General features: G+C 46.6%; 3 protein-coding genes across 8 annotated transcripts; all 3 read left to right on the top strand.

The window, feature by feature from the left end:
• Nucleotides 1–970: 970 nt before the first annotated feature.
• LOC125710187 (zona pellucida sperm-binding protein 3-like) lies at nucleotides 971–13,296 on the top strand. 6 transcript variants are annotated; one of them, XM_048979610.1, is made up of 8 exons: nucleotides 971–1,596; nucleotides 1,666–1,784; nucleotides 1,868–1,971; nucleotides 2,048–2,225; nucleotides 12,509–12,626; nucleotides 12,711–12,802; nucleotides 12,871–12,944; nucleotides 13,023–13,296. In XM_048979610.1, exons 1-8 carry the CDS (start codon nucleotides 1,009–1,011, stop codon nucleotides 13,115–13,117), a joined length of 1,368 nt encoding a protein of 455 aa, XP_048835567.1. In that variant the 5' UTR covers nucleotides 971–1,008; the 3' UTR covers nucleotides 13,118–13,296. The 6 variants fall into 6 exon arrangements, with proteins under 6 accessions (XP_048835567.1, XP_048835568.1, XP_048835569.1 ...); XM_048979611.1 differs by lacking the exon at nucleotides 12,509–12,626 and adding an exon at nucleotides 2,292–2,409; XM_048979612.1 differs by lacking the exons at nucleotides 12,509–12,626; nucleotides 12,711–12,802 and adding exons at nucleotides 2,292–2,409; nucleotides 2,508–2,599.
• Nucleotides 5,704–7,776, top strand: LOC125710188 (zona pellucida sperm-binding protein 3-like). The gene is made up of 8 exons (XM_048979615.1): nucleotides 5,704–6,295; nucleotides 6,365–6,483; nucleotides 6,567–6,670; nucleotides 6,732–6,909; nucleotides 6,976–7,093; nucleotides 7,188–7,279; nucleotides 7,348–7,421; nucleotides 7,500–7,776. Exons 1-8 carry the CDS (start codon nucleotides 5,744–5,746, stop codon nucleotides 7,592–7,594), a joined length of 1,332 nt encoding a protein of 443 aa, XP_048835572.1. The 5' UTR covers nucleotides 5,704–5,743; the 3' UTR covers nucleotides 7,595–7,776.
• Nucleotides 13,297–19,681: 6,385 nt separating the features above from the next.
• LOC125710287 (cytochrome P450 27C1) lies at nucleotides 19,682–27,387 on the top strand. The gene is made up of 9 exons (XM_048979854.1): nucleotides 19,682–20,143; nucleotides 22,182–22,372; nucleotides 22,715–22,914; nucleotides 23,023–23,232; nucleotides 23,622–23,785; nucleotides 24,039–24,205; nucleotides 24,369–24,447; nucleotides 24,606–24,809; nucleotides 25,979–27,387. The coding sequence occupies exons 1-9, from the start codon at nucleotides 19,850–19,852 to the stop codon at nucleotides 26,093–26,095; spliced, it is 1,626 nt and encodes a 541-aa protein (XP_048835811.1). The 5' UTR covers nucleotides 19,682–19,849; the 3' UTR covers nucleotides 26,096–27,387.
• The last annotated feature ends 147 nt before the right edge of the window (nucleotides 27,388–27,534 follow it).

The raw sequence follows: 27,534 nt of genomic DNA, 5'->3' as shown, positions 1-27,534 counted from the left end.
ACCACCACTGTGTAGCCCCCACCTGGATGATACAACAGCAGCCATTCTACACCAGTACGCTGACCACACAGTAGGTAAGCTGGTGAAGGCACCTTGATTAGGCCAGATCTGACAAGGCCACATTGAGCAACTTTAGCCAGGACATCTAGGTACCACCCCTACTCTTTCGAAGGATGTCCAGGGATCTTTTATGATCTGAGAGAATCAGCACCTCAGCAGCAGATTTACAGCACAGTGTCCTTCTCACTGCTTTGGGATCCACACAGACCACAGGATAGGATAACTTGTTGGTCACATCAACACCTCTTCCAGCAGGAACACAGCATTCCTAGCTGGTCTCCTCTCCAAGTACTGGCCAGGTCCAAGCCTGCTTAGCTTCATGTGAATTACCTACTCTGAACTGCAGGTGGCATGGCTGCTGACCATCTTGTATCTTGTCCCTGGTTCTGTGTGTGCAGAGTTTACATGTTCTTCTTGTGTCTATGGTAGCTTTGTATCTTGTCTCTGGTTCTGTGTATGTGGTGGGTTTCCTCCAGAGTCTCTTGTTTACTTTCATGGACAAGATCATGAAGAATCAGCGATGATAATTTATTGAAGTTTGAGTGTATTTGTCACTGTGTTCTGGGCAACAAAACAGAACTTTTGAAATTTTGCAATTGTTTCTAAGAAAATGTGTTCATTAATGCTACTGAAACAATTGATTTGAGGAGATAGGTACTTTGCATCAGACAGTGATAATATATCCCACATGTTAGCCACATGCTGTTGTGTCAAGAAGTCAAAATGATTTAAGCCAAACAACACCACTAAAATCTCAACTGATGACTGCTGGTAGAAAGGTATCAGTCGTTAGGGTCGTTAGGCAACGTTTGATTAACACTGCATGGCAAGGATTCGAAACTGACAAATCAGAACAGGCCTATGGGGTGGAGATGATGTCAGCATGCTATAAAACAGTCTGCCAGCAACAGAGCTAGTATAGTGTGCTTCGTTACCAGCTTTGGAACAATGGCAGTGCATAGGGCTGTGTTAGTGCTGCTTGTTGCATTAGCTTGCAGCTGTGAAGCTCAACAGAAATTAGGGTTTCCTGCAAAGACTACCCAGTTGCTGGCTGGTTATCTGGCTAAGAAAGGGGCTCCCCAGTCGGCGGGCCTCCCGGGCGGGCTCGTGGCTCCCCAGTCGGCGGGCCTCCCGGGCGGGCTCGTGGCTCCCCAGTCGGCGGGCCTCCCGGGCGGGCTCGTGGCTCCCCAGTCGGCGGGCCTCCCGGGCGGGCTCGTGGCTCCCCAGTCGGCGGGCCTCCCGGGCGGGCTCGTGGCTCCCCAGTCGGCGGGCTTCCCGAGTGGGCTCGTTCTCACCAAGCAAGTTGCTCCTGCTCTGGCTAAATCTGTGACTAGCATTCAGGTCAACCCTGATGCTGTGAGTGTTGTATGTGGGGAGGATTATGTTGTGGTGCTTGTGCAACCAATCCTCTTTGGTAATGGTCAGCCAATCAATGCATCAGACATCACCTTCGGTGGCTGTACACCCACTGGGCAGGACGCTTCTGGCACAGTGAGGTTTCAGTCTGTGCTGCAGGGCTGTGGAAGTACACTGACGGTATGAGGCCTTCCTCCTCATGGTTGCTGTGTTGGCTATGCTAGTGCTAATGATGTTGCTCTTCTCCAGATGACTGCTGATGCCCTGGTCTACAGCTTTGTATTGATCTACGCACCCAGTGGTATTAATGGCCTCCCCATTGTGAGGACCAATGGTGCCATGGTTGGCATTGAGTGTCACTATTTGAGGTGAGGATGCCCTGTCAGCTTTGGTGCTCCCTAGACCTAGCAGCATTTCTAGTTACTGACCCAAAAGGCTGCCTGCTCCTTAGGAAGCAGAATGTGAGCAGCAATGCCCTGGTGCCAACCTGGATCCCCTACTATGCTACAATGGCGGCTGAGGCACAACTGAGTTTCTCACTGAGGCTGATGGATGGTAGGCAAGGGGTTCATGCAGCATATCTGGCTTTACTCAGTGGGCTTGTCCTCAAGTGCATGTGCCCTTTGTGCAGATGCATGGCAGAATGAGAGGGCCTCCAATGTGTACTTCCTGGGAAGTGTCCTGAACATTGAAGCCTCTGTCCTCGTGGGCAACAGTCAGCCCCTGCGTGTCTTTGTGGACAGCTGTGTGGCCACCTTGGTCCCTGATGTGACCTCTGTCCCTAGCTATGCCTTTGTGCAGAACTCTGGGTGAGTAACATTGTATGGCTGTGTGAGGCCGCTTGGGCAATGCTGCTTGACATGCCTGCCCTTCAGGTGCCTGACTGATGCCAAGGTGACAGGATCCCGCTCCCAGTTCCTGCCCAGAAAGCAGGATGACAAGCTGCAGCTTCAGCTGGATGCTTTCAGGTTCTCTCAGGATGGCAGGAGCTCAGTGAGTACAGGCACTTGTGCAGGATTTCTGTGCTTAAATGAACTGGCTGTGATGGCAGCTGACCAGCTTTTGGTGTGTTCCCGCCCCCCCCCCCCCAGCTGTACATTACTTGCAGCCTGAGAGCCACAGTGGCTTCTGTGCCTGTGGATTCCCAACACAAGGCTTGTTCCTTCTCTCTTGCCGCTAACAGGTCAGTAGCTGCAGCATTATGATGCTGGATCGGTTGAGCTGCTAAGCAATTGCTATTCCCCATTGCAGGTGGATGTCTGTGGATGGGAATGACCAGGTGTGTGGCTGCTGTGACACCAGCTGTGGGCTTGCAGGTGTAGCAGGTACGCTTGGCCTCCACCAAAAGATGCTCTGGTGGATTGTGTTGCTGTGACAGACACCCTCCCTCCTTGCCCTTGCAGGTGCTCAAGGCACAGGTGTTCTGGGCCCCATTGCTATCCAACAGGGTCCTCCCACGGCTAGTCAGCCTGGACAGCTGTATATTCTGAAGGGATAGGGACCTACTGCTCTAACCTGCCTAGCTGTGCATGGTACCAGGATGGAAGGAGCCCCAACTTGCCTGGCATATTCTGGACTGCTTGCCATGCTCATGCTTCCCCCTCATGGGATGGCTGTAGTTGCCCTGTGCAGGGAAGCAAGGCCACCACCTATGACTGAATAAAGCATTAGTATTTGGAATGGTTCAGTTGTCTGCTCATTTCTTGGCTGTGAATTATGCTTCTTGACTGCCTAGGAATTCCAAGCACGTCACATTGCTTGCTGCCTGTAGCTTACGACAAGAATGGCTCCCTGGATAGGGGGGGTTGTGCAAGGGATCTTTGTCACTATTAGTTTTAGTAGCATAACTTGCAGTAATAAGAACAGGCAGCTGTCCTATATTGGCAGTGTGGCTCAGTGGGCTAAGCCTGGGTTCCTGTGAAGGTTGCTGGTTCAAACCCAGCTTCTGCATGGTTCTCCTTAACCTCCAGCTCCTTGGGCCCCTCATGCAGTGGACAGCTTGTTCTACAAAGAGTAAGTTGAAGGTGTGGGAATTTCTGTATCGGAGGCAAAGGCTTGAGTGTAATGTATGGCACTCGGGGCATAGTACCAACAGCTTGGATAGCTCAGAACCAAAGGATAGCATGAAAAGCAAAGGCTGACTCCCATCAATACCCAGTTTTGGGGATTGGCTGTAAAAGCTGTGGTCTCCTTTCAATGTGGTGATCAAGTGTGAGACTGGTCTGACACTTTAAGGTGACTAAGGTGGTCATACTGAATTGAGGTTCTGGACCATTCTGGGGCTTTGAAGGGTGTGGATTTGGCTTAAATGTTGGTCGGAATCAAATTGGTTGCTGTTCCCACAGTATTCGTAGGGACATGGCAGTACACAAACCATGCCCTTGACATTGATATTCAATCTCAGGTTTTCCTCACTTCTGCCCCCAGAGCTGGTGCAGGGCTAGTTCTCATTTGGTGCCTGTTGAGAACCAGCCTAATTCCACTGGTATCAAGAACAGAACAAATGCTGTATGGGGGAAGTGAAAGTAAAGGTTATTCTGTGCAATAATGCTGCTAAATCAGCCATGCCGTCCACCTCATGGTCTCTTTGCAACTCAACCGCAATACTTTATTTGACCTGCAAATTTATGCTTTAAACGTGTCCAGCGGATCGATCTTAAAATTAAACTAGTCCACTGATTAGTTGGTTAGCTGCTCCCCTGCCTACACCGATTATGTTTGACTGAACTATATCAGTTATGGATTGAGTTTTCCACACATGCGTTTGGTTTGGGTGTGAGAGCCCGTCCCACTTTCAGTGATGTTGCAGTGCCAAATTCTGAGCCGCGGTTTTCTGTGGTGCCGCACTGGAGTCATTTTTTTGCAGCGGAAACACATGGAACCAGTGCCGGATTGGGAAAAAGTCCAGCACCAGCAGCATCCCGCTTTGGCGGAAACGAGGCAGTTGTGAAGGACTCCTGATGCATTGCCAGATGTGATTAATTAGCAGTGTTGTGACACTTGCAACCATCTGCCAGCTGTTCATGCATAGCAGGGCTTTGTGTAACTCATAGGTGCTTGCCAGTGTCCTGGATAAAGACCAAGATCCCAGCCTTTAATGACTTACCTTGGCAAGTCATTGGAGACCTCAGTCATTCAAAATGTCCAGCACACCCTGCTACATGTGACGTCCCCAGTACCAGTGACGTCCCTGCATCCAGCTCACTGTTCTGCCTGTGTCATCTTCCATGTATTACCCGCTGCCTTACCTCTGGTTGCCTGGCGATTCGAAGGAGAGTCTGCACCAGCTTGTCATCACCTCCCTGCTCCCCGGTTGTGTCTCAAATCTTATGATTTGGACAGTATGACTCAGCACTTAGCCATCTCTCCAATTTGACTCTCCCTGCCGGCCCCTGGAGGATGGGCTTCCCCTTTGAGTCTGGTCCGTCCCAAGATTTCTTCCTTCTTGGGAGTTTTTCCTTGCCACTGTCGCCTATGGTTTACTCACTGGGGGCTTTGGATGCGGATGCTGTTAAGCACTTTGAGACAATGTTGTGATAACGCGCTATACAAAAATAAATTTGCTGTTGTTTTATGACATGAAAGAGTCAGCACCTTGGCAGCAGTCTTACAGCACAGCGCCCTTGCCACTGCTTTGCGGTCCACAAGGACCACAGCATGGCCTAACCTGTTGGTCACACCAGCACCTCTTCCAGCAGGAACACGGCATTCCTAGCTGGTCTCCTCTCCAAGTACTGGCCAGGTCCAAGCCTGCTTAGCTTCATGTGTATTGCCTACTCTGAACTGCAGGTGGCATGGCTGCTGACCATCTTGTATCTTGTCCCTGGTTCTGTGTATGTGGTGGGTTTCCTCCAGAGTCTCTTGTTTACTTTCATGGACAAGATCATGAAGAATCAGCGATGATAATTTATTGAAGTTTGAGTGTATTTGTCACTGTGTTCTGGGCAACAAAACAGAACTTTTGAAATTTTGCAATTGTTTCTAAGAAAATGTGTTCATTAATGCTACTGAAACAATTGATTTGAGGAGATAGGTACTTTGCATCAGACAGTGATAATATATCCCACATGTTAGCCACATGCTGTTGTGTCAAGAAGTCAAAATGATTTAAGCCAAACAACACCACTAAAATCTCAACTGATGACTGCTGGTAGAAAGGTATCAGTCGTTAGGGTCGTTAGGCAACGTTTGATTAACACTGCATGGCAAGGATTCGAAACTGACAAATCAGAACAGGCCTATGGGGTGGAGATGATGTCAGCATGCTATAAAACAGTCTGCCAGCAACAGAGCTAGTATAGTGTGCTTCGTTACCAGCTTTGGAACAATGGCAGTGCATAGGGCTGTGTTAGTGCTGCTTGTTGCATTAGCTTGCAGCTGTGAAGCTCAACAGAAATTAGGGTTTCCTGCAAAGACTACCCAGTTGCTGGCTGGTTATCTGGCTAAGAAAGGGGCTCCCCAGTCGGCGGGCCTCCCGGGCGGGCTCGTGGCTCCCCAGTCGGCGGGCCTCCCGGGCGGGCTCGTGGCTCCCCAGTCGGCGGGCCTCCCGGGCGGGCTCGTGGCTCCCCAGTCGGCGGGCCTCCCGGGCGGGCTCGTGGCTCCCCAGTCGGCGGGCTTCCCGAGTGGGCTCGTTCTCACCAAGCAAGTTGCTCCTGCTCTGGCTAAATCTGTGACTAGCATTCAGGTCAACCCTGATGCTGTGAGTGTTGTATGTGGGGAGGATTATGTTGTGGTGCTTGTGCAACCAATCCTCTTTGGTAATGGTCAGCCAATCAATGCATCAGACATCACCTTCGGTGGCTGTACACCCACTGGGCAGGACGCTTCTGGCACAGTGAGGTTTCAGTCTGTGCTGCAGGGCTGTGGAAGTACACTGACGGTATGAGGGCTTCCTCCTTATGGTTGCTGTGTTGGCTATGCTAGTGCTAATGATGTTGCTCTTCTCCAGATGACTGCTGATGCCCTGGTCTACAGCTTTGTATTGATCTACGCACCCAGTGGTATTAATGGCCTCCCCATTGTGAGGACCAATGGTGCCATGGTTGGCATTGAGTGTCACTATTTGAGGTGAGGATGCCCTGTCAGCTTTGGTGCTCCCTAGACCTAGCAGCATTTCTAGTTACTGACCCAAAAGGCTGCCTGCTCCTTAGGAAGCAGAATGTGAGCAGCAATGCCCTGGTGCCAACCTGGATCCCCTACTATGCTACAATGGCGGCTGAGGCACAACTGAGTTTCTCACTGAGGCTGATGGATGGTAGGCAAGGGGTTCATGCAGCATATCTGGCTTTACTCAGTGGGCTTGTCCTCAAGTGCAGATGCATGGCAGAATGAGAGGGCCTCCAATGTGTACTTCCTGGGAAGTGTCCTGAACATTGAAGCCTCTGTCCTCGTGGGCAACAGTCAGCCCCTGCGTGTCTTTGTGGACAGCTGTGTGGCCACCTTGGTCCCTGATGTGACCTCTGTCCCTAGCTATGCCTTTGTGCAGAACTCTGGGTGAGTAACATTGTATGGCTGTGTGAGGCCGCTTGGGCAATGCTGCTTGACATGCCTGCCCTTCAGGTGCCTGACTGATGCCAAGGTGACAGGATCCCGCTCCCAGTTCCTGCCCAGAAAGCAGGATGACAAGCTGCAGCTTCAGCTGGATGCTTTCAGGTTCTCTCAGGACGGCAGGAGCTCAGTGAGTACAGGCACTTGTGCAGGATTTCTGTGCTTAAATGAACTGGCTGTGATGGCAGCTGACCAGCTTTTGGTGTGTTCCCGCCCCCCCCCAGCTGTACATTACTTGCAGCCTGAGAGCCACAGTGGCTTCTGTGCCTGTGGATTCCCAACACAAGGCTTGTTCCTTCTCTCTTGCCGCTAACAGGTCAGTAGCTGCAGCATTATGATGCTGGATCGGTTGAGCTGCTAAGCAATTGCTATTCCCCATTGCAGGTGGATGTCTGTGGATGGGAATGACCAGGTGTGTGGCTGCTGTGACACCAGCTGTGGGCTTGCAGGTGTAGCAGGTACGCTTGGCCTCCACCAAAAGATGCTCTGGTGGATTGTGTTGCTGTGACTGAGACCCTCCCTCCTTGCCCTTGCAGGTGCTCAAGGCACAGGTGTTCTGGGCCCCATTGCTATCCAACAGGGTCCTCCCACGGCTAGTCAGCCTGGACAGCTGTATATTCTGAAGGGATAGGGACCTACTGCTCTAACCTGCCTAGCTGTGCATGGTACCAGGATGGAAGGAGCCCCAACTTGCCTGGCATATTCTGGACTGCTTGCCATGCTCATGCTTCCCCCTCATGGGATGGCTGTAGTTGCCCTGTGCAGGGAAGCAAGGCCACCACCTATGACTGAATAAAGCATTAGTATTTGGAATGGTTCAGTTGTCTGCTCATTTCTTGGCTGTGAATTATGCTTCTTGACTGCCTAGGAATTCCAAGCACGTCACATTGCTTGCTGCCTGTAGCTTACGACAAGAATGGCTCCCTGGATAGGGGGGGTTGTGCAAGGGATCTTTGTCACTATTAGTTTTAGTAGCATAACTTGCAGTAATAAGAACAGGCAGCTGTCCTATATTGGCAGTGTGGCTCAGTGGGCTAAGCCTGGGTTCCTGTGAAGGTTGCTGGTTCAAACCCAGCTTCTGCATGGTTCTCCTTAACCTCCAGCTCCTTGGGCCCCTCATGCAGTGGACAGCTTGTTCTACAAAGAGTAAGTTGAAGGTGTGGGAATTTCTGTATCGGAGGCAAAGGCTTGAGTGTAATGTATGGCACTCGGGGCATAGTACCAACAGCTTGGATAGCTCAGAACCAAAGGATAGCATGAAAAGCAAAGGCTGACTCCCATCAATACCCAGTTTTGGGGATTGGCTGTAAAAGCTGTGGTCTCCTTTCAATGTGGTGATCAAGTGTGAGACTGGTCTGACACTTTAAGGTGACTAAGGTGGTCATACTGAATTGAGGTTCTGGACCATTCTGGGGCTTTGAAGGGTGTGGATTTGGCTTAAATGTTGGTCGGAATCAAATTGGTTGCTGTTCCCACAGTATTCGTAGGGACATGGCAGTACACAAACCATGCCCTTGACATTGATATTCAATCTCAGGTTTTCCTCACTTCTGCCCCCAGAGCTGGTGCAGGGCTAGTTCTCATTTGGTGCCTGTTGAGAACCAGCCTAATTCCACTGGTATCAAGAACAGAACAAATGCTGTATGGGGGAAGTGAAAGTAAAGGTTATTCTGTGCAATAATGCTGCTAAATCAGCCATGCCGTCCACCTCATGGTCTCTTTGCAACTCAACCGCAATACTTTATTTGACCTGCAAATTTATGCTTTAAACGTGTCCAGCGGATCGATCTTAAAATTAAACTAGTCCACTGATTAGTTGGTTAGCTGCTCCCCTGCCTACACCGATTATGTTTGACTGAACTATATCAGTTATGGATTGAGTTTTCCACACATGCGTTTGGTTTGGGTGTGAGAGCCCGTCCCACTTTCAGTGATGTTGCAGTGCCAAATTCTGAGCCGCGGTTTTCTGTGGTGCCGCACTGGAGTCATTTTTTTGCAGCGGAAACACATGGAACCAGTGCCAGATTGGGAAAAAGTCCAGCACCAGCAGCATCCCGCTTTGGCGGAAACGAGGCAGTTGTGAAGGACTCCTGATGCATTGCCAGATGTGATTAATTAGCAGTGTTGTGACACTTGCAACCATCTGCCAGCTGTTCATGCATAGCAGGGCTTTGTGTAACTCATAGGTGCTTGCCAGTGTCCTGGATAAAGACCAAGATCCCAGCCTTTAATGACTTACCTTGGCAAGTCATTGGAGACCTCAGTCATTCAAAATGTCCAGCACACCCTGCTACATGTGACGTCCCCAGTACCAGTGACGTCCCTGCATCCAGCTCACTGTTCTGCCTGTGTCATCTTCCATGTATTACCCGCTGCCTTACCTCTGGTTGCCTGGCGATTCGAAGGAGAGTCTGCACCAGCTTGTCATCACCTCCCTGCTCCCCGGTTGTGTCTCAAATCTTATGATTTGGACAGTATGACTCAGCACTTAGCCATCTCTCCAATTTGACTCTCCCTGCCGGCCCCTGGAGGATGGGCTTCCCCTTTGAGTCTGGTCCGTCCCAAGATTTCTTCCTTCTTGGGAGTTTTTCCTTGCCACTGTCGCCTATGGTTTACTCACTGGGGGCTTTGGATGCGGATGCTGTTAAGCACTTTGAGACAATGTTGTGATAACGCGCTATACAAAAATAAATTTGCTGTTGTTTTATGACATGAAAGAGTCAGCACCTTGGCAGCAGTCTTACAGCACAGCGCCCTTGCCACTGCTTTGCGGTCCACAAGGACCACAGCATGGCCTAACCTGTTGGTCACACCAGCACCTCTTCCAGCAGGAACACGGCATTCCTAGCTGGTCTCCTCTCCAAGTACTGGCCAGGTCCAAGCCTGCTTAGCTTCATGTGTATTGCCTACTCTGAACTGCAGGTGGCATGGCTGCAGATCATCTTGTATCTTGTCCCTGGTTCTGTGTCTGTGGTGGGTTTCCTCCAGAGTCTCTTGGTTACTTACATGGACAAGATCATGAAGAATCAGCGATGATAAATTATTGAAGTTTGAGTGTATTTGTCACTGAGTACTGGGCAACAAAACAGAACTTTTGCCAGACTGTCAGCCATGTGATGCATGTTGATACTAAGAGTGATTTCATGTATTTCCTCATAAGTGAGTTTCGTTTCGATTGCAGTTTGCAACATCTACATGAATGCCTATGTAATGTGATGACAGTAATGACTGCATCACGACAGTTTTTTTCACCTTTAAATGAGATGCACTTTGCAGTTTATAAGATTAACATAAATGGCAATGTAATGTGACGATCAGAGGTTGCCTCAGACTTTCTTCTTGTCTCTCATTTTGACTGATAGTGTCATAAAAATTCTGTCTTCTGTTATCCATCCATCCATTATCTTCTGCTGGATCCAAGGTCGGGTCGCGGGGGCAGCAGTCTCAGCAGGGAAACCCAGACTTCCCTCTTCACGGCCACTTCATCCCGCTCCTCCGGGGGAATCCCAAGGCGTTCCCAGGCCAGGCGAGAGACATAGTCCCTCCAGCATGTCCGGGGTCTTCCCTGGGGCCTCCTGCCAGTGGGACATGCCCGGAATACCTCACCAGGGAGGCGTCCAGGAGGTATCCTAAGCAGATGCCCGAGCCACCTCATCTGGCTCCTCTCAATGCAAAGGAGCAGCAGCTCTACTCTGAGTCCCTCCCGGATGACCGAGCTCCTCACCCTATCTCTAAGGGAGAGCCCAGCCACCCTGCGGAGGAAACTCATTTCGGCCGCTTGTACTCGCGATCTTGTTCTTTCGGTCACTACCCATAGCTCATGACCATAGGTGAGGGTAGGAACGTAAATCAACTGGTAAATTGACATGAATAGATAAACAAATACACAGAGCCTGCGGTCACTTTCCATGTCATCACCACACAAAGCAAACGGATGATTTAAAAAAAAATTTTGCGCAGGAAACAGTTTGCTTATGACTGTGTGACGATACATTTCTATTTGTGATGCTAAGGGTGTTTCATTACGTTGTTTCAGGTTTGAAGTTGTGCAATATTGTTTCTAAGAAAATGTGTTTATTATCGCTACTGAAACAATGGATTTGGGAAGATAGATATTTTGCATTGGACAGTGATAATATATCCCACATGTTAGTCACATGCTGTTGTGTCAAGAAGTCAAAATGATTTAAGCCAAACAACACCACTAAAATCTCAACTGATGACTGCTGGTAGAAAGGTATCGGTCGTTAGGGTCGTTAGGCAGCGTTTGATTAACACTGCATGGCAAGGATTCGAAACTGACAAATCAGAACAGGCCTATGGGGTGGAGATGATGTCAGCATGCTATAAAACAGTCTGCTAGCAACAGAGCTAGTATAGTGTGCTTTGTTACCAGCTTTGGAACAATGGCAGTGCATAGGGCTGTGTTAGTGCTGCTTGTTGCATTAGCTTGCAGCTGTGAAGCTCAACAGAAATTAGGGTTTCCTGCAAAGACTACCCAGTTGCTGGCTGGTTATCTGGCTAAGAAAGGGGCTCCCCAGTCGGTGGGCCTCCCGGGCGGGCTCGTGGCTCCCCAGACGGCGGGCCTCCCGGGCGGGCTTGTTCTCACCAAGCAAGTTGCTCCTGCTCTGGTTAAATCTGTGACTGGCATTCAGGTCAACCCTAATGGTGTGAACGTTGTATGTGGGGAGGATTATGTTGTGGTGCTTGTGCAACCAGTCCTCTTTGGTAATGGTCAGCCAATCAATGCATCAGACATCACCTTCGGTGGCTGTACACCCACTGGGCAGGACGCTTCTGGCACAGTGAGGTTTCAGTCTGTGCTGCAGGCCTGTGGAAGTACACTGACGGTATGAGGCCTTCCTCCTCATGGTTGCTGTGTTGGCTATGCTAGTGCTAATGATGTTGCTCTTCTCCAGATGACTGCTGATGCCCTGGTCTACAGCTTTGCATTGATCTATGCACCCAGTGGTATTAATGGCCTCCCTGTTGTGAGGACCAATGGTGCCATGGTTGGCATTGAGTGTCACTATTTGAGGTGAGGATGCCCTGTCAGCTTTGGTGCTCCCTAGACCTAGGAGCCATTCTAGTTACTGACCCAAAAGGCTGCCTGCTCCTTAGGAAGCAGAATGTGAGCAGCAATGCCCTGGTGCCAACCTGGATCCCCTACTATGCTACAATGGCGGCTGAGGCACAACTGAGTTTCTCACTGAGGCTGATGGATGGTAGGCAAGGGGTTCATGCAGCATATCTGGCTCTACTCAGTGGGCTTGTCCTCAAGTGCATGTGCCCTGTGTGCAGATGCATGGCAGAATGAGAGGGCCTCCAATGTGTACTTCCTGGGAAGTGTCCTGAACATTGAAGCCTCTGTCCTCGTGGGCAACAGTCAGCCCCTGCGTGTCTTTGTGGACAGCTGTGTGGCCACCTTGGTCCCTGATGTGACCTCTGTCCCTAGCTATGCCTTTGTGCAGAACTCTGGGTGAGTAACATTGTATGGCTGTGTGAGGCCGCTTGGGCAATGCTGCTTGACACGCCTGCCCTTCAGGTGCCTGACTGATGCCAAGGTGACAGGATCCCGCTCCCAGTTCCTGCCCAGAAAGCAGGATGACAAGCTGCAGCTTCAGCTGGATGCTTTCAGGTTCTCTCAGGATGGCAGGAGCTCAGTGAGTACAGGCACTTGTGCAGGATTTCTGTGCTTAAATGAACTGGCTGTGATGGCAGCTGACCAGCTTTTGGTGTCCCCCTAGCTGTATATTACTTGCAGTCTGAGAGCAACAGTGGCTTCTGTGCCTGTGGATTCCCAACACAAGGCTTGTTCCTTCCCTCTTGCCGCTAACAGGTCAGTAGCTGCAGCATTATGATGCTGGATCGGTTGAGCTGCTAAGCAATTGCTATTCCCCATTGCAGGTGGGTGTCTGTGGATGGGAATGACCAGGTGTGTGGCTGCTGTGACACCAGCTGTGGGCTTGCAGGTGTAGCAGGTATGTTTGGCCTCCACCAAAAGATGCTCTGGTGGCTTGTGTTGCTGTGACTGAGACCCTCCCTCCTTGCCCTTGCAGGTGCTCAAGGCACAGGTGTTCTGGGCCCCATTGCTATCCAACAGGGTCCTCCCACGGCTAGTCAGCCTGGACAGCTGTATATTCTGAAGGGATAGGGACCTACTGCTCTAACCTGCCTAGCTGTGCATGGTACCAGTATGGAAGGAGCCCCAACTTGCCTGGCATATTCTGGACTGCTTGCCATGCTCTTGCTTCCCCCTCATGGGATGGCTGTAGTTGCCTTGTGCTGGGAAGCAAGGCCACCTATGACTGAATAAAGCATTAGTATTTGGAATGGTTCAGTTGTCTGCTCATTTCTTGGCTGTGAATTATGCTTCTTGACTGCCTAGGAATTCCAAGCACATCACATTGCTTGCTGCCTGTAGCTTATGACAAGAATGGCTCCCTGGATAGGGGGGTTTGTGCAAGGGATCTTTGTCACTATTAGTTTTAGTAGCATAACTTGCAGTAATAAGAACAGGCAGCTGTCCTATATTGGCAGTGTGGCTCAGTGGGCTAAGCCTGGGTTCCTGTGAAGGTTGCTGGTTCAAACCCAGCCTCTGCATGGTTCTCGAGTGAGACTCCTTAACCTCCAGCTCCCTGGGCCCCTCAACCAGTGGACAGCTTGTTCTACAAAGAGTAAGTTGAAGGTGTGGGAATTTCCCCAATGGAAGTAAAGGATTGAGTGTAATGTATGGCACTCTGGGCATAGTACCAACAGCTTGGATAGCTCAGAACCAAAGGATAGCATGAAAAGCAAAGGCTGACTCCCATCAATACCCAGTTTTGGGGATTGGCTGTAAAAGCTGTGGTCTCCTTTCAATGTGGTGACCAAGTGTGAGACTGGTCTGACACTTTAAGGTGACTTTAAGGTGGTCAGACTGAATTGAGGTTCTGGACCATTCTGGGGCTTTGAAGGGTGTGGATTTGGCTTAAATGTTGGTCGGAATCAAATTGGTTGCTGTTCCCACAGTATTCGTAGGGACATGGCAGTACACAAACCATGCCCTTGACACTGATATTCAATCTCAGGTTTTCCTCACTTCTGCCCCCAGAGCTGGTGCAGGGCTAGTTCTCGCTTGGTGCCTGTTGAGAACCAGCCTAATTCCACTGGTATCAAGAACAGAACAAATGCAGTATGGGGGAAGTGAAAGTAAAGGTTATTCTGTGCAATAATGCTGCTAAATCAGCCTTGCCGTCCACCTCATGGTCTCTTTGCAACTCAACCGCAATACTTTATTTGACCTGCAAATTTATGCTTTAAACGTGTCCAGCGGATCGATCTTAAAATTAAACTAGTGCACTAATTAGTTGGTTAGTTGCTCACCTGCCTACACCTATGTTAGACTGAACTATATCAATTATGGATTGAATTTTCCACACATGCGTTTGGTTTGGGTGTGAGAGCCCGTCCCACTTTCAGTGATGTTGCAGTGCCAAATTCTGAGCCGAGGTTTTCTGTGGTGCCGCACTGGAGTAATTTTTTTGCAGCGGAAACACATGGAACCAGTGCCGGATTGGGAAAAAGTCCAGCACCAGCAGCATCCCGCTTTGGCGGAAACGAGGCAGTTGTGAAGGACTCCTGATGCATTGCCAGATGTGATTAATTAGCAGTGTTGTGACACTTGCAACCGTCTGCCAGCTGTTCATGCATAGCAGGGGTTTTGTGTAACTCATAGGTGCTTGCCAGTGTCCTGGATAAAGACCAAGATCCCAGCCTTTAATAACTTATCTTGGCATTGAAACTCATGTCTCTGGTCTATGAAGTCAGCAGACCGATTGGAAAAGCATAGGGGGTCCTGAGGTCACTGGAAAGCGGTGTGTGTCGCTCCCCGTATCTTTGCAAGAAGATTGCAAGAAGAAGTCTTTAGAGTCCTGGTGCTCCCTGTCTTGCTGAATGGCTGTGAGACATGGACACTATCCAGTGAGCTGAGATGAAGACTGGACTCCTTCGGTACTGTGTCTCTTTGGAGAATCCTTGGGTCCCGCTGGTTTGTCTTTGTGCTAGAGGAGTCCCGAAAGAGGCACATTACCTGCATTGTGAGGGAGCGTCAGTTACGGCACAATGGCCATGTGGCGCGTTTCCCTGAGGGTGATCCGGCTCACAGGACCCAAGCAGCTGGACCAAGTCGAGGGGACGTTTCCGGAGCGTCTTATTTATTTAAATGTGTGTGTGTGTGTGTATATATATATCCATCCATCCATTTTCCAAACCGCTTATCCTACTGGGTCGCAGGGGGTCTGGAGCCTATCCCGGAAGCAATGGGCACGAGGCAGGGAACAACCCAGGATGGGGGGCCAGCCCATCGCAGTTTATATATATGTCTCAATTTCATGTTCATTTGTAACTGTGTGTGTGTGTGCATATAGAATGGCAATGACTAAAACCAAACGGAAACAAACTGGGATTAGGCCATTGTGCCAGGGCTGTTTGGCACCTGCAAATCAAGGTTGACCTCTGTTGCCAAGGAGGCTGGATTTATCCTCGTCTGGCCCATGATTGTGAAGTCTTGTGAAGGCTACATTTTTAAGCATAAAAAACCTTTGTGATGGTGATCGGGAGAAGAAAGACACCTTCTGTGTGGTAAGAATATTAAAAACTTAATTCCCTGAATGCTCTTTCGCGGCTAATATGGGCTTTCATTTCCCTTCCTGCTTGCATGTTTTTCACTTGCTTTGATGGGTTTGAATACCTGATCCTGGAGTATTTTTTCTCAGGCTTCCTGTGAAATTTTTTGAATCCCTTTTTTTGTTCACAGCATTAGGGTTTAGATCCTCTTTCTCCGTAAACCATTTGGAATTACTGTGATTTCTGCGTCAGATGCTCCTAGAATGTCATCTGACTGTTGTTTAAGTCATAATACAGTGAGACATTTTTACAAATAATAGACACAATGTCTTACATTTTCATTTCTTTAGTGAATAAATGGTTTAATCGGGGTTATTGATTCATTCATATGAAAAGACGCCATAAAATGCTGTACTGTTGTCTTTCTTGTAAATAAGCCAATTGGAATGTTGCTTGTTCAAATCCCATGTTTGGCATACTGATATGGCAGTTGGGCCCTTGAGCAAGGACCTTGTGATTTGAGTTTTATTTGTCACATATACAAACATACATCTGTGCAGTGCAGTGCTCTTCATTGTGGATTGTGTTCAAATGGGGAAAAACACACTGCAAAGAAAATAGAATAAAAAGTTAGATAGGGAATAGGATTATTGTAAGAAAGATTATTACTTACACCATAAATTATTTTGTATTATAAATATTTATATATGATTTTATATGATCCAAATCATTTCAGTAGTTCTTGGCTTATGCATCTGCAAGTTTCTGAAATCTTTCGGTATTCTTTAGAAATATTCTCATTCACAGCCAACTTGTGAATAACCGATGGCACAAACGTCAACTGCATGAATGTGACGGGCTCACTGCATTTCCGCCAGAAGTATACAAATACACAGCCCATTATTTGACTCAAAGTACAGATACTCCTGGTAAAAAAAAATGTTCAGTCAAATTTTTACTTGAGTTAAAGTGCTGGATTACTTGATTTTAATAATATTTAAGTGTTCAAAAAAACATTTTCTTTTTATTGTCAGCGCATTGTTGTATTGCTGCTGCAATGCATTTACAGAACCTAACAATTTGAAACAACCTACTGAATGCACTGACTTGCGTGTAGAATGGGCATGGCCCAAAAAGGTTGCACCTTCTTGTCGGCCCACCATCTGCAGGAGGGGATATGAGGGATGTAGATCGGGTAGCAGTTGAAGGCAGGGGCTTGGGCAGACCAGTCGTCGGCAACAAAAATCTGACTACAGGCACATATGTAATCTATCTGATGTTAAAGGAACCTGAGCTGAGGTAGTGGGTAGAGAGATACCGACTAGACATATAGTTGTGATTAAAATTAGAGGACAAAATATATTTTTGTAACATACAAAGACACAGCTTATTCAAATTCAAAGTTATTCTATCATGAATAGCTGCATTTTAATAATTTTTCATCAGTGAAAGCTTTTGGATTGAATCTGAAATATCTTGAAATATCTAAATACCCTAATAAATTTGGTAACATCGGTAGGCATTTTGCATGATGGTGGACAGTCCCAAGGTGACCGGAACCCTGTGACATCAGGCTTTTCAGATGAAGACTTCTGGGATGACCCTCATATCCACTGGAAGAGAAGTTGGTCATTCATTTCCCAAATATTGAAACTGTACAATAAAATGAAGTCATTCCAGTCCCTAAAAAGGCTGGTTGCCCACATATGAGATGAGATGAGATAATCTTTATTGTCATTGTCACTTGACAACAAAATTGAGAAAATGCAGGCAACTCAATGTGAGGTATAAGAGTAATAAAAGAATATATTTACAAAATATACAAATTGCACTGACTATATAAATCGCACTTGCTCCACTAACTGAATTATATAAGCATAAAGGTACACCAAACTTATGGCGATAACTATAACGCTTGGGTATCACAGTACGCCTGTCATTAATATTTTAGACATACTACTAATCTGCTTATGGAATTGTGGGAGTAAGTAAGTAAGCTCCATTCAGTGCTGAAAAGTCGGCGTCTGTCATATAAAGCCTTGCAATGACAAATAGTTTGTTCTTGTGAAAATAAAATTAACTTGAATAAAATGGACAACTTTATTTTCAGGAACAAAATCATTCAGATTAATCGCCAAATTGGTACAATAGTCGATAGAGTAATTGATGGGAAAATAGTTGTGAGTGGCAGCCCTGTTTCAGAATCCTGCATAACCCCCCTGTGTTTGTCCTGCTCTCCCTGTGTTTGTGTGGATTTTCACCAGGGGTTCCAGATTTCTCCCACAGTCCAAAAGTGTGCATCATAGGTTAATTGGCGACTCTAAGCCCCATGAGTGTGTGTGTGTGTGCGCGTGCTCTGCAGTGCTGGTTCCTACCTGCACCCACTGTTCCCAGGATAGGCTCTGGTGCCCCCCCAACTGGGATTAAGTGGTTACTGTGATGGCTGGCTGGATACCTCTAATGTCTCTTGTACTTTTACTACAGTTTGGGTTCAAAATGACTGTGGTCACTTCAAAGGATTTTCGTTGCCTTTTAAGAAAGTTTGTGTGTGTGTTTTTTCTAAATCCATAAAAACATTCTAAAATTAAAAATGTCGTATAAAATATGACAATGTGTCCCAAAGAGACTGAAGCTTAAAAAATAGATAGATAGATAGATAGATAGATAGATAGATAGATAGATAGATAGATAGATAGATAGATAGATAGATTTTGTTAGATTTTCATACCTAAAAAGTGATGTGAGATCCAAGATTATACAACATAACTGAACTAAAACGGACAATGTTTAGATACTTTTTTCTCAGTTTAAACTGTCGGGTCAAGCCGAATTAATCTGATTACAGGCTGAATACGTTCCCAGGCTATCGCTACTAACATCCCCTCGCCACACTCCCCAGGGGTTGCTTGGCAGTTACACAACAGCCCATCTGTTCAATGCTGTTCTTAAGCCTGTAGACCTGTGAAATTGCACTGTGAGCAGGTCATTATTTGTCATGTACAATTTACATCACTATTACTTTACAGAAATGCATAAAATGGTTACCGACAAAAATTTGCTCTAAAAACACAGAAACTCGGGAATCCACAAAAATTATTAATGGTAATTTGCGTCACATACTGCAAAAAGAACATTAATCCTTACATCATGTTTTGCTGAATTCTTACAGATAGGGGTCTTTGCACTGTGTCTATGGAATGTTTAACGCTCTTTATCCAGTGGTCACGTTTATGCTTTCTGTTCCAGTCACATTTTAAAATCCAACATTTGTTGCTACTTTCCTTACTGAAATCAGAAAACTATAGCTTACACAGGTAACTTACACAGTGTGGCTATTAAGAAGCATCACCTACAAAGGTCATACCTGACTGGGTGTGAAAGTTACCTTATGAAGCACGTTTGAGCAAACTTCACAGAACAAGGGGGGAAGTGGTTTTGCCAAGACAGGATCTGATGGGTCATTCTCGGTTCCGGGAAAATGTTAAATGCTTTAACCATCATAGATCCCATCACAGACACATCATGGAAATACATAATCCCAAAATGTTTACATGGAAACCTTGCATTTGACCGGATGGAACATTCCATGGATCTGAAGACTGGGCAATAAAAATATTATTTTTTATAATTTTAGAATGTACCAACCAAGATCCGCATTGAATTTTACTTTTAGAGAGCAGAGCTGTTAATGCTCTTTTCAATTACTAGCAGTTGAGTTGCATAAAAGCAGATTCAAACCTTCAGGCAGAATGCACTGTTAATAATCCCTTAACACGGAGGTTTTGAATATGTTGAAACTTTACTAACAGTGCACACATTTTGGAATGGTAGGATTTTATCTCATTTAAGTGCTTTATAGCACGGCTTGCCCTTTTTATCTGGCAGGAAAGAAAATTACTATGTATTAACAGTATTAGTCGGCTTAGACTTGCAAGACTCGTCACTTGACATTTGCATTGTTGACGTTTTTTTCTCGCTTCTTTTAAAATCTGGTACATATTGTCCAAGCGTGTGAGGGCAGAAATTTGAGAGTCTCTAGGAGGCGTTATTCGGCACTGTTAAGTTATGGAAGTAACCTGGTTCTCATACATTCTGGAAGTCCTCCCCCCGGCACACCCCTAAGAGCGACATTAAAAGAGCCGGCGGTGAGGGACCCCCAGCAGTCCCGTTATAAATCGTCCAACACTTTCGAAACGCTGTATATTTATTTTTAGTGGAGCAAACGACTGAAACCTGCGCCTCTTCGTTTTTCTAAAGTCTGTCATGTCAAACAGTGATCATGGCCATTTATCAGAAATCAGCTGTACTTTTTAGCTGGAGGTTGCTGAGACAATCAGAAAATACTTTATTTTTGCTGGCAGCTGCACCTGACCACAGACTTTTTTCGAGTCGGTCAGTGCCGGAGCTGGAGGAAAATGTTCTGCCCGAGAACTTGGCAGCCACGCCGGCGCCGGCGAAGGAGGATAAAGACAGCCGGGTAAAAAGCATCAAAGAGATGCCGGGACCTAGCACCATCAGTAACCTGATAGAGTTCTTTTACCGGGACGGATTCAGCCGGATCCACGAAATACAGGTGAGTGATGTAGTGTTTAAAGTGAGTGTCATATATAGTTTATATCCCAGAAGAACAGTGCTGTACATGCCGCTTATATAAGAAGCCACGAGCAGGCTTGTTGGGAGTTGTTCTTTTATAAAGACTCAAAATATACTGAGCTGCAAACTCCAGTTCGCGAAAGCAGTGCATGCAAATACAGACAGAAATTACGCTTAATGATGATCGCATAACTGTAAGATCCGTGCGGTGGATCCTGTCCCATAAACACCCACCGCTGCTGCAAAACTTCTGCTGTTTTGGCAAACTGATTGTCAAGTTTTGGCAGTAAAGAGCCAAATTAAAATTACATAGCACACAAACCATCTACACTTCGAATAAATGTACTCAAGCCGGCCACAGAATGGGATCAAACTAAAGTAGATTTCATGTAATCGGTTGTCTCTCTTTTTTTTTTCTTCTTCAGTCGACTGAGCTAAATGTACTTAGGATACTGATAATTCATGCACATTTACCAGGTACGCACGTTTCCCAGTGAGTATTTTAGCCATAAACTACATGAAAACGTCGATTCTCCTGAATATGATTGCCGTTAATATTGAGAAATAATTATTTTCAACAATAACATTTCTAGTGACCTTTCAGAAATGACACTGGCGGCGCTGCATTTTAATTGTGGTATAATTGTACCCTATTAGCCGCTGCACCTTAACCTTTTTACGAACGGCCTCTTTGCCCTAAATGAGAGCATCAGATTTAAAAATCTTATTATTATTATTATTATTATTATTATTATTATTATTATTATTATTATCCATCCATCCATCCATTTTCCAAACCCCTTATCCTACTGGGTCGCGGGGGGTCCGTAGCCTATCCCGGAAGCAATGGGCACGAGGCAGGGAACAACCCAGGATGGGGGCCAGCCCATCACAGGGCACATTATTATTATTATTATTATTATTATTATTATTATTATTATTATTATTATTATTATTATTACTACTACTGCTACTACAATTTTCCTCTTCAGAAAGTGACCCGGTTATTAGTTAGTGTTTCTCTGTAGCAGAGCAATGTGTGGGTGCAAGTAAAACGTTTTATCAAATTAGTTGAACGTTGGAATTCGGGATAAATATCAGTGCTGCCAGCTCTCACGCATCTGGCGTGAAACGCTCACGCAAAAAAATCCTATAGCAAATCTATATTATTCCATTATAAACTTAAAATTAACTTCCTCAAAAGCGTTGGGATAGTTTGCAAACCCTACAGACTAATTACAAGGTAATGAAACAGTCACGAACAGTACATGTAAATGCGTTTGCCGACTTGTCTCGAATTGAAAATCTAGGCTAGCCAGCTGACCGAAGTTGTCAACCCTGAAATATACCACAAAAAAAGAAAACTGTTACTTGCCTCATTGATGTTATTGCAACAAATCAGTATAAAATAGAATAGAATAGAATAGAAACTGCAGTTCAAAAGCATCATGTGACTGTATGTAAGATCATATGCCGTAAACAGATGTGTTTTCTTGAAAAGATCGCAGGCAGATTAAAAGAGGAACCCTCTTTCTTTTAGGTCAGGTAAAGACCTTAGTCTTCGTTCAGATGTCCGTAAAGACCGTAGGCAGATTAAAAGAGAAACCCTCTTTCTTTTAGGTCAGGTAAAGACCTTAGTCCCCGTCCAGATGGCTGTAAACCATAATAAGATTTGGTAAAATGATTTGTTCTGCGTATTAAAATAAAGTTGCCAGTTAAGATGATTAAATTAGCACCACCTCTCTAAGCTTCATCTCTTTATTTTCTTTTGAGTGCAATAGGAAGCTTTTTGTGTCCATTGTTAATAAAGCAGGGCGCTTTTTTGTGGTTACCCCAATTAACCATTGTTGTTTTTACCTCCCACCTTGAAAGCAATTGAATGAGTAAATATCTGTATCCACATTGCACAGTTCACCCAAGTTACACCACATCTGCATCACATAATGTCTTTAATAAACACACACTTTGATGATGCAACCCTGTGTATGATTACACTAATTGAAAGCTTCTTTCTACAGTTGGAACACAGGAAAAAGTACGGAAAGATCTTCAAGTCGAGGTTTGGCCCGCAGCTGGTGGTGTCCATCGCGGACCGGGACATGGTGGCCCAGGTTCTGAGGTCGGAAGGCGTAGCCCCTCAGCGGGCCAACATGGAGTCATGGCAGGAGTACCGTGACATGAGGGGCCGCTCCACGGGTCTCATCTCTGCGTGAGTGTGAGCTTTGCGGCTGGCAGCCATTGAGGTCATTGTAAAGCCTTGCAGTGTCTTTCGTATTCGACTTTCTTTGCTGCCTGGTAGCAAGGTAAAACTGCCAATCAAAAATGTGATTGGCTGCATCTTAGGTGCAACAATGTGATTGGCTGCATTTTAGGTGCAGTCGTGAGATATGGTCCAGCTAGCTACAGCGTAGCTTTTCCAGCGCTGTTAATGCTACCAAGTCCCTCATAGCCTACACTCTGCTGGCTGACGGCCACCCCTGTGCCAGCCACTGTTCTCTGCTGAAGGATCTCGTACTCTCACTGACTGTGGCTTCGGATCGCCGCCCTGCAGGGAGGGCGAGGAATGGCTGAAGATGCGCAGCGTCCTCAGGCAGCTGATCATGCGACCACACGACGTGGCAGTCTTCTCCGGCGATGTGAACGAAGTGGTCGACGACCTGATCGACAGGATCCGGACGCTGCGTGGCAAACAGGTCGATGGGCAGACGGTGGTCAATGTCAATGACCTCTTCTTTAAATATGCCATGGAAGGTGAGGAAGGGGGAGTTTTCTGGGTCTGGGGTGTTGGGGGGGGGGGGGGTTATAAAGGTCTAAGATACTGTTGTCGTGTCTTTTAAGCGCATTTCACCTTCTGTTCAGGTGTATCTACCATCCTGTATGAGTGTCGGCTGGGCTGCCTACAGGACGAGATTCCCAAACAGAGCCTGGAGTACATCGCTGCTCTGCACCTCATGTTCAGCTCCTTCAAGACCACCATGTATGCCGGAGCCATTCCCAAGTGGCTGCGGCCCATCTTCCCCAAGCCCTGGGAGGAGTTCTGTAGCTCCTGGGATGGCCTATTCAAATTCAGTGAGAACTTACCAGGAGCTGGGGGGTGGGTAGGTCTGTGGGTGGGAGGTCTGAGCTTGTGGGTGGAAGCAGGATGAGTAACGGTTTGGATGGAAAGGAGGGTTGTCAAGAGAACTTTTCATCATGAAGAGAGATTCATTACTTGGCATAGTAATAATGGTTATTCTCATATTATTCAAATCCAGTTGAATGTGTTTAACTTAAAACATGAGTAACTAATCAATGACAGTTGCAGAAAGAAGCATGTAACTCAAACATTAAGTACATCCCATTGGCTCATTGTAAATAAGCCCATGGGCATGACCAAGAGTTCAGACTATGGTTTGCTCTGAGGTTTGAGCTCAAGGTGCTGTGTTTAGCACTATTTCTGTCCACACATGCTCCTGCAGGTAGGATCCATATTGACAAGAAGCTTTCAGAGATTCAGAAGAAACTGGTTGATGGCGAAGAAGTGAAAGGAGGGCTGCTCTCTCACTTGTTGGTGACCCAAGAGATGTCGCTGGAGGAGATCTACGCCAACATGACGGAGATGCTGCTGGCTGGAGTAGATACAGTGAGGAAGGCAGGGCGACCACGTTGGGGTGGGGAGTGGTGAGAGGGGACAAGAGAGGGCAACACCAGCAGAAAAAGCACTGGGTGGGGGTGTGGGGTAAGGTGTGTGAGGATTAACTCCTGGTCTGTGGGCTTTAATGGATGATTATCTAAAGGATGCTGAGGAATTGTGGAACATCTGCAGCAATCAGGAACTATTAATGATTACGACCATGGATTAATGGGAGTGCTACTCATTCCTGCCTGTCGCACAGACGTCCTTCACGCTGTCTTGGGTTACGTACCTGCTGGCACTGCATCCAGAGGTTCAGCAGCAGGTGTACGAGGAGGTGGTGGGGAAGCTGGGTCATGACCAGGTGGCCGTCAGCGAGGATGTCGCACACCTACCGCTTATCCGAGGACTGGTGAAAGAGACTCTCAGGTGAACCTAAGGAGCTTAAAATGACTGTTGGAGGGGTTTTCTTTTGGTTTTGGCTCATTTGTGTAGCGAAAGCATGATCTTGGGTGTCCCAAAGTGGGAAAGGGTCTGTGTGCAAGTCCGGGATTCAAACATTCAGTCCCATCCCATCTGTTACCTCTCTCAGGCTGTTCCCAGTGCTGCCTGGAAATGGTCGGATCACACATGAAGACCTTATTGTGGGGGGGTACTTGATCCCAAAAGGGGTAAGAACCAGGCAGGACCGTTTCATGGACGTGGTGTGGCCTCTCAGTAGCCTGAAGTGTGGCTAAATCAGTATGTGTGGGGCTTACTGACCCTAAGCAGGACGCCGCTGAATGGGCAGGAGAACTTCATACATTAAATCCATATCTTTCTCCTTTAGACTCAGTTGGCCATGTGCCATTATTCTACCTCCATGGATGAAGACTACTTCCTGGAAGCTGGCCGATTCAAGCCAGATCGGTGGATACGGAAGGACACGGCTGACCGAGTAGAGAACTTTGGCTCGATCCCCTTTGGCCACGGGATACGCAGCTGTGTGGGCAGGAGGATCGCCGAGCTCGAGATGTACCTGGCCATCACCCGGGTTTGTCCGAATCCACTTCTGTTTCTCATCTTGGTAGATTGATCAGTTATTTTATTTGTAGTGCAGCAGGAAGAGTGATCTACCATTAACAAAGGCATGTAACTATTCTTCGGCCTAAAAGAGGACAAAAAAACAACTGTAGAAATATTTCTCAGGTGATAAAACAACTTTTGTAACATGGAAGAGAATCTCGAGGGTCAAAAAGCCAAACCACGACTTTACAGGGTGTGCTTCCATGGGGACCTATTATATTCATATTCACTGTTCATAATTTTATTTTTGGGATGTCTTGCAGTCTGCAGACAGATCCTTGCAAGTAGGTGGCCAATAAGAACTGTGTTATGACGTGACCTCACCATGTCATGGAAATAAAGGCTGGAATTGCAACGAGGCGTTTCAGGCAGATTAGAGGACAGTGGTTTATGTGGTGAGAGTTACTCCCTATATAACACATTAAAGGAAAGGGATAAACCAGAAAAACATAATAGGTTCCCTTTAAGTTACTGTGTTCCTTTTCCTTGTAAAGTGATCAGTGTTTCACCATCATTCCTGGAAACTCTTTGCTGGGTCTCTGTGGTCTTTGCTTGTCTAACAAGCTTCCTGTTTTAGAAGGTTCATGTAACATGGCATCAAAATGCAGCACAAGCTTCCTGCACCATCTCACTAGGCCAAACACATATTAGGCAGCCGAGCCAGAGTACAGAGGATGTTGACTAGAGTCCCCTGTGATCTTTCTGGATCATTCCCTGGCTTTTTGAGCCAAGGCTGAGGTTGATTTGGACCTTAGTGCTATGGCTACTCCAATCGCGGCAACATAATGCTAAAGATAGCCATGCACACAGCATACTCGCTTCATTTTTAATACATTTGGTTACATGTGCCCCTCGACTTCACCCTTCCTGTATATCTGTATGGGAAATTTCAGAGGTGGATAGTTTAGGTCCAGCAAGTAAGAAATCCAGACCACGATTTTAAGATTTTGCTTCAACACACCAGTTGAGTATAAAGAGGCACATTAACAAAGTACTCAACTGATTGGTTGAAGCAAAATCTTAAAAACAACTATAAAAAAATAGAAAAACGTAACCACGTAGAGCTCCATTTCCCATACTTCTGTTCTATAATGGCAATGTGCTTCAACATGTGTTCTTTATCCTACTGTGTTGCAGCTCCTCCAGACGTTTCGTATCGAGGTGTCCCCCTTAACTCACAAGGTCCACGCCAAAACCCATGGATTGCTCACTCCAGGAGCTCCTATCAATGTCAAGTTTGTGGATCGGCAATAGGCCCCAAGTCTGTGTATGGAGAATTGGATGACCCCTCTGCTAACTGTGCCTTCACCAATGTGCATTAGTCACTTTGATTAAACTTCATCTATCTACACCCTTCTGGACTTAATACAAATCACCATTGAAAAGTTATTGAAGATACCCTCTTCAATAAAGCATCCAGATTTTTAATCAGCCGCTAACTAGTAAGCTAGTCTATTGACTTTCACTTATATAGTTAAATTTACCACAGTCCTACTCATTTGAAGGGGCGTGGGTGAATTACCGAATCGTTACATGAAACGTACTTCTTAAGAACCTTTTGTAAAAAGTGTCAAGGTGATTCAGTCTGCTTTTCGACAGCAGTGATTAGAGGGTCGCAGGGTTTTCATGTCGTTGGTGCAAATGTAGAGATTGGTTTGAAGGACCAAAGTTGACCGGAACTGCACTATAGGACAGGAGATCTGAGGGCAGCAGTAATACTGATATGAGCCGTTTCCCCACAGACACCATGTAACAAGGGAGCTTGCAGTCAGCCATGGCCGAATCTGGAATATGGGCAGCCTGGGCGTCTGCGCCGGGGCCCAGTCAAGGGGTGTCAAGGGGCCTTTTAATATGCCTGATTAAAAATTGAGTAAAGTGAACACAATGTAACTGAAGCATGTTTCCCCTGTAAATTGTACATCTTGGAGCTGATAGGAGTGAATAGGAACCTTCATGCTGTAATCCATGACTTCCTGATTAACTGGGGTACAAACATGAGGAGACACGGAGGCCAAATTCCCTTAGTCATCCATCAACATGGGAAAGATAAGAGACACAGACCAAATGAGGGAGAAGTGTGCTGATCTTCATAAGTCAGGGAATGGGTATTAAAAAATAGCTACTCGCCTTAAAATGCCCATTTCTACTGTTGGGGCGATAATTAAAAAGTGGACATCAACTGGAACTGTTACAAACCTGCCTGAAAGAGGACCCAATTTTATTTTCTTCCACCTACAGTGAGGAGGATCGTAAGAGAGGCAAAAAAAACCTCAAGGTTCACTGACCAAATTCAATAGTCCGATGAAATAAAAATTGAGTTTTTTGGCAATAAACATTCAAGGTTTCACGCCCAGCTCGTCCGGTCCTCGTGCGTGCCTCGCCCCTCATCATCCACGTGTGCTTCCCCGATTGTGCCCAGCTGTTCCCTGTTATTTCGGCTTGTCTTGCGTATATTAGCGCACATCTTCCTCTGTTGGGTGTCCATCATTGATGTGATACACGTCGCTGTCTGACCTGGTCTCTTCAATAAACCCTGTTCTCCTTTATCCTGTATTACCTGCCTCATCCTTCCCTGCTTCCTGCCTGCTCGTCCTCCGGCAATCATAACATAAGGTGGATTTGTTGTTAAAAAAAAGGGATGTCTATAATAAAAAGAACCTCATCCCAACTGTAAAATATGGTAGTGTTTTTCC

Source organism: Brienomyrus brachyistius, chromosome 16 (assembly GCF_023856365.1).
Source record: "Brienomyrus brachyistius isolate T26 chromosome 16, BBRACH_0.4, whole genome shotgun sequence".
NCBI lineage: Eukaryota > Metazoa > Chordata > Actinopteri > Osteoglossiformes > Mormyridae > Brienomyrus > Brienomyrus brachyistius.
The sequence above is the reverse complement of the archived record's forward strand: the minus strand, read 5'-3'. Positions and strand labels throughout refer to the sequence as shown.

What these genes read in the sequence shown, in the direction of transcription:
- LOC125710187 (XM_048979610.1), top strand. Translation starts at nt 1,009, where the DNA reads ATGGCAGTGCATAGGGCTGTGTTAGTGCTGCTTGTTGCATTAGCTTGC. An exon ending in ATTGAGTGTCACTATTTGAG is followed by an intron (nt 1,785 to 1,867) that starts GTGAGGATGCCC and finishes CCTGCTCCTTAG; the next exon opens with GAAGCAGAATGTGAGCAGCA. An exon ending in TTCCCTCTTGCCGCTAACAG is followed by an intron (nt 12,803 to 12,870) that starts GTCAGTAGCTGC and finishes TCCCCATTGCAG; the next exon opens with GTGGGTGTCTGTGGATGGGA.
- LOC125710188 (XM_048979615.1), top strand. Translation starts at nt 5,744, where the DNA reads ATGGCAGTGCATAGGGCTGTGTTAGTGCTGCTTGTTGCATTAGCTTGC. An exon ending in GCCTTTGTGCAGAACTCTGG is followed by an intron (nt 6,910 to 6,975) that starts GTGAGTAACATT and finishes CCTGCCCTTCAG; the next exon opens with GTGCCTGACTGATGCCAAGG. An exon ending in TGGGCTTGCAGGTGTAGCAG is followed by an intron (nt 7,422 to 7,499) that starts GTACGCTTGGCC and finishes TTGCCCTTGCAG; the next exon opens with GTGCTCAAGGCACAGGTGTT.
- LOC125710287 (XM_048979854.1), top strand. Translation starts at nt 19,850, where the DNA reads ATGGCCATTTATCAGAAATCAGCTGTACTTTTTAGCTGGAGGTTGCTG. An exon ending in GGATGGCCTATTCAAATTCA is followed by an intron (nt 23,233 to 23,621) that starts GTGAGAACTTAC and finishes ATGCTCCTGCAG; the next exon opens with GTAGGATCCATATTGACAAG. An exon ending in TGTACCTGGCCATCACCCGG is followed by an intron (nt 24,810 to 25,978) that starts GTTTGTCCGAAT and finishes ACTGTGTTGCAG; the next exon opens with CTCCTCCAGACGTTTCGTAT.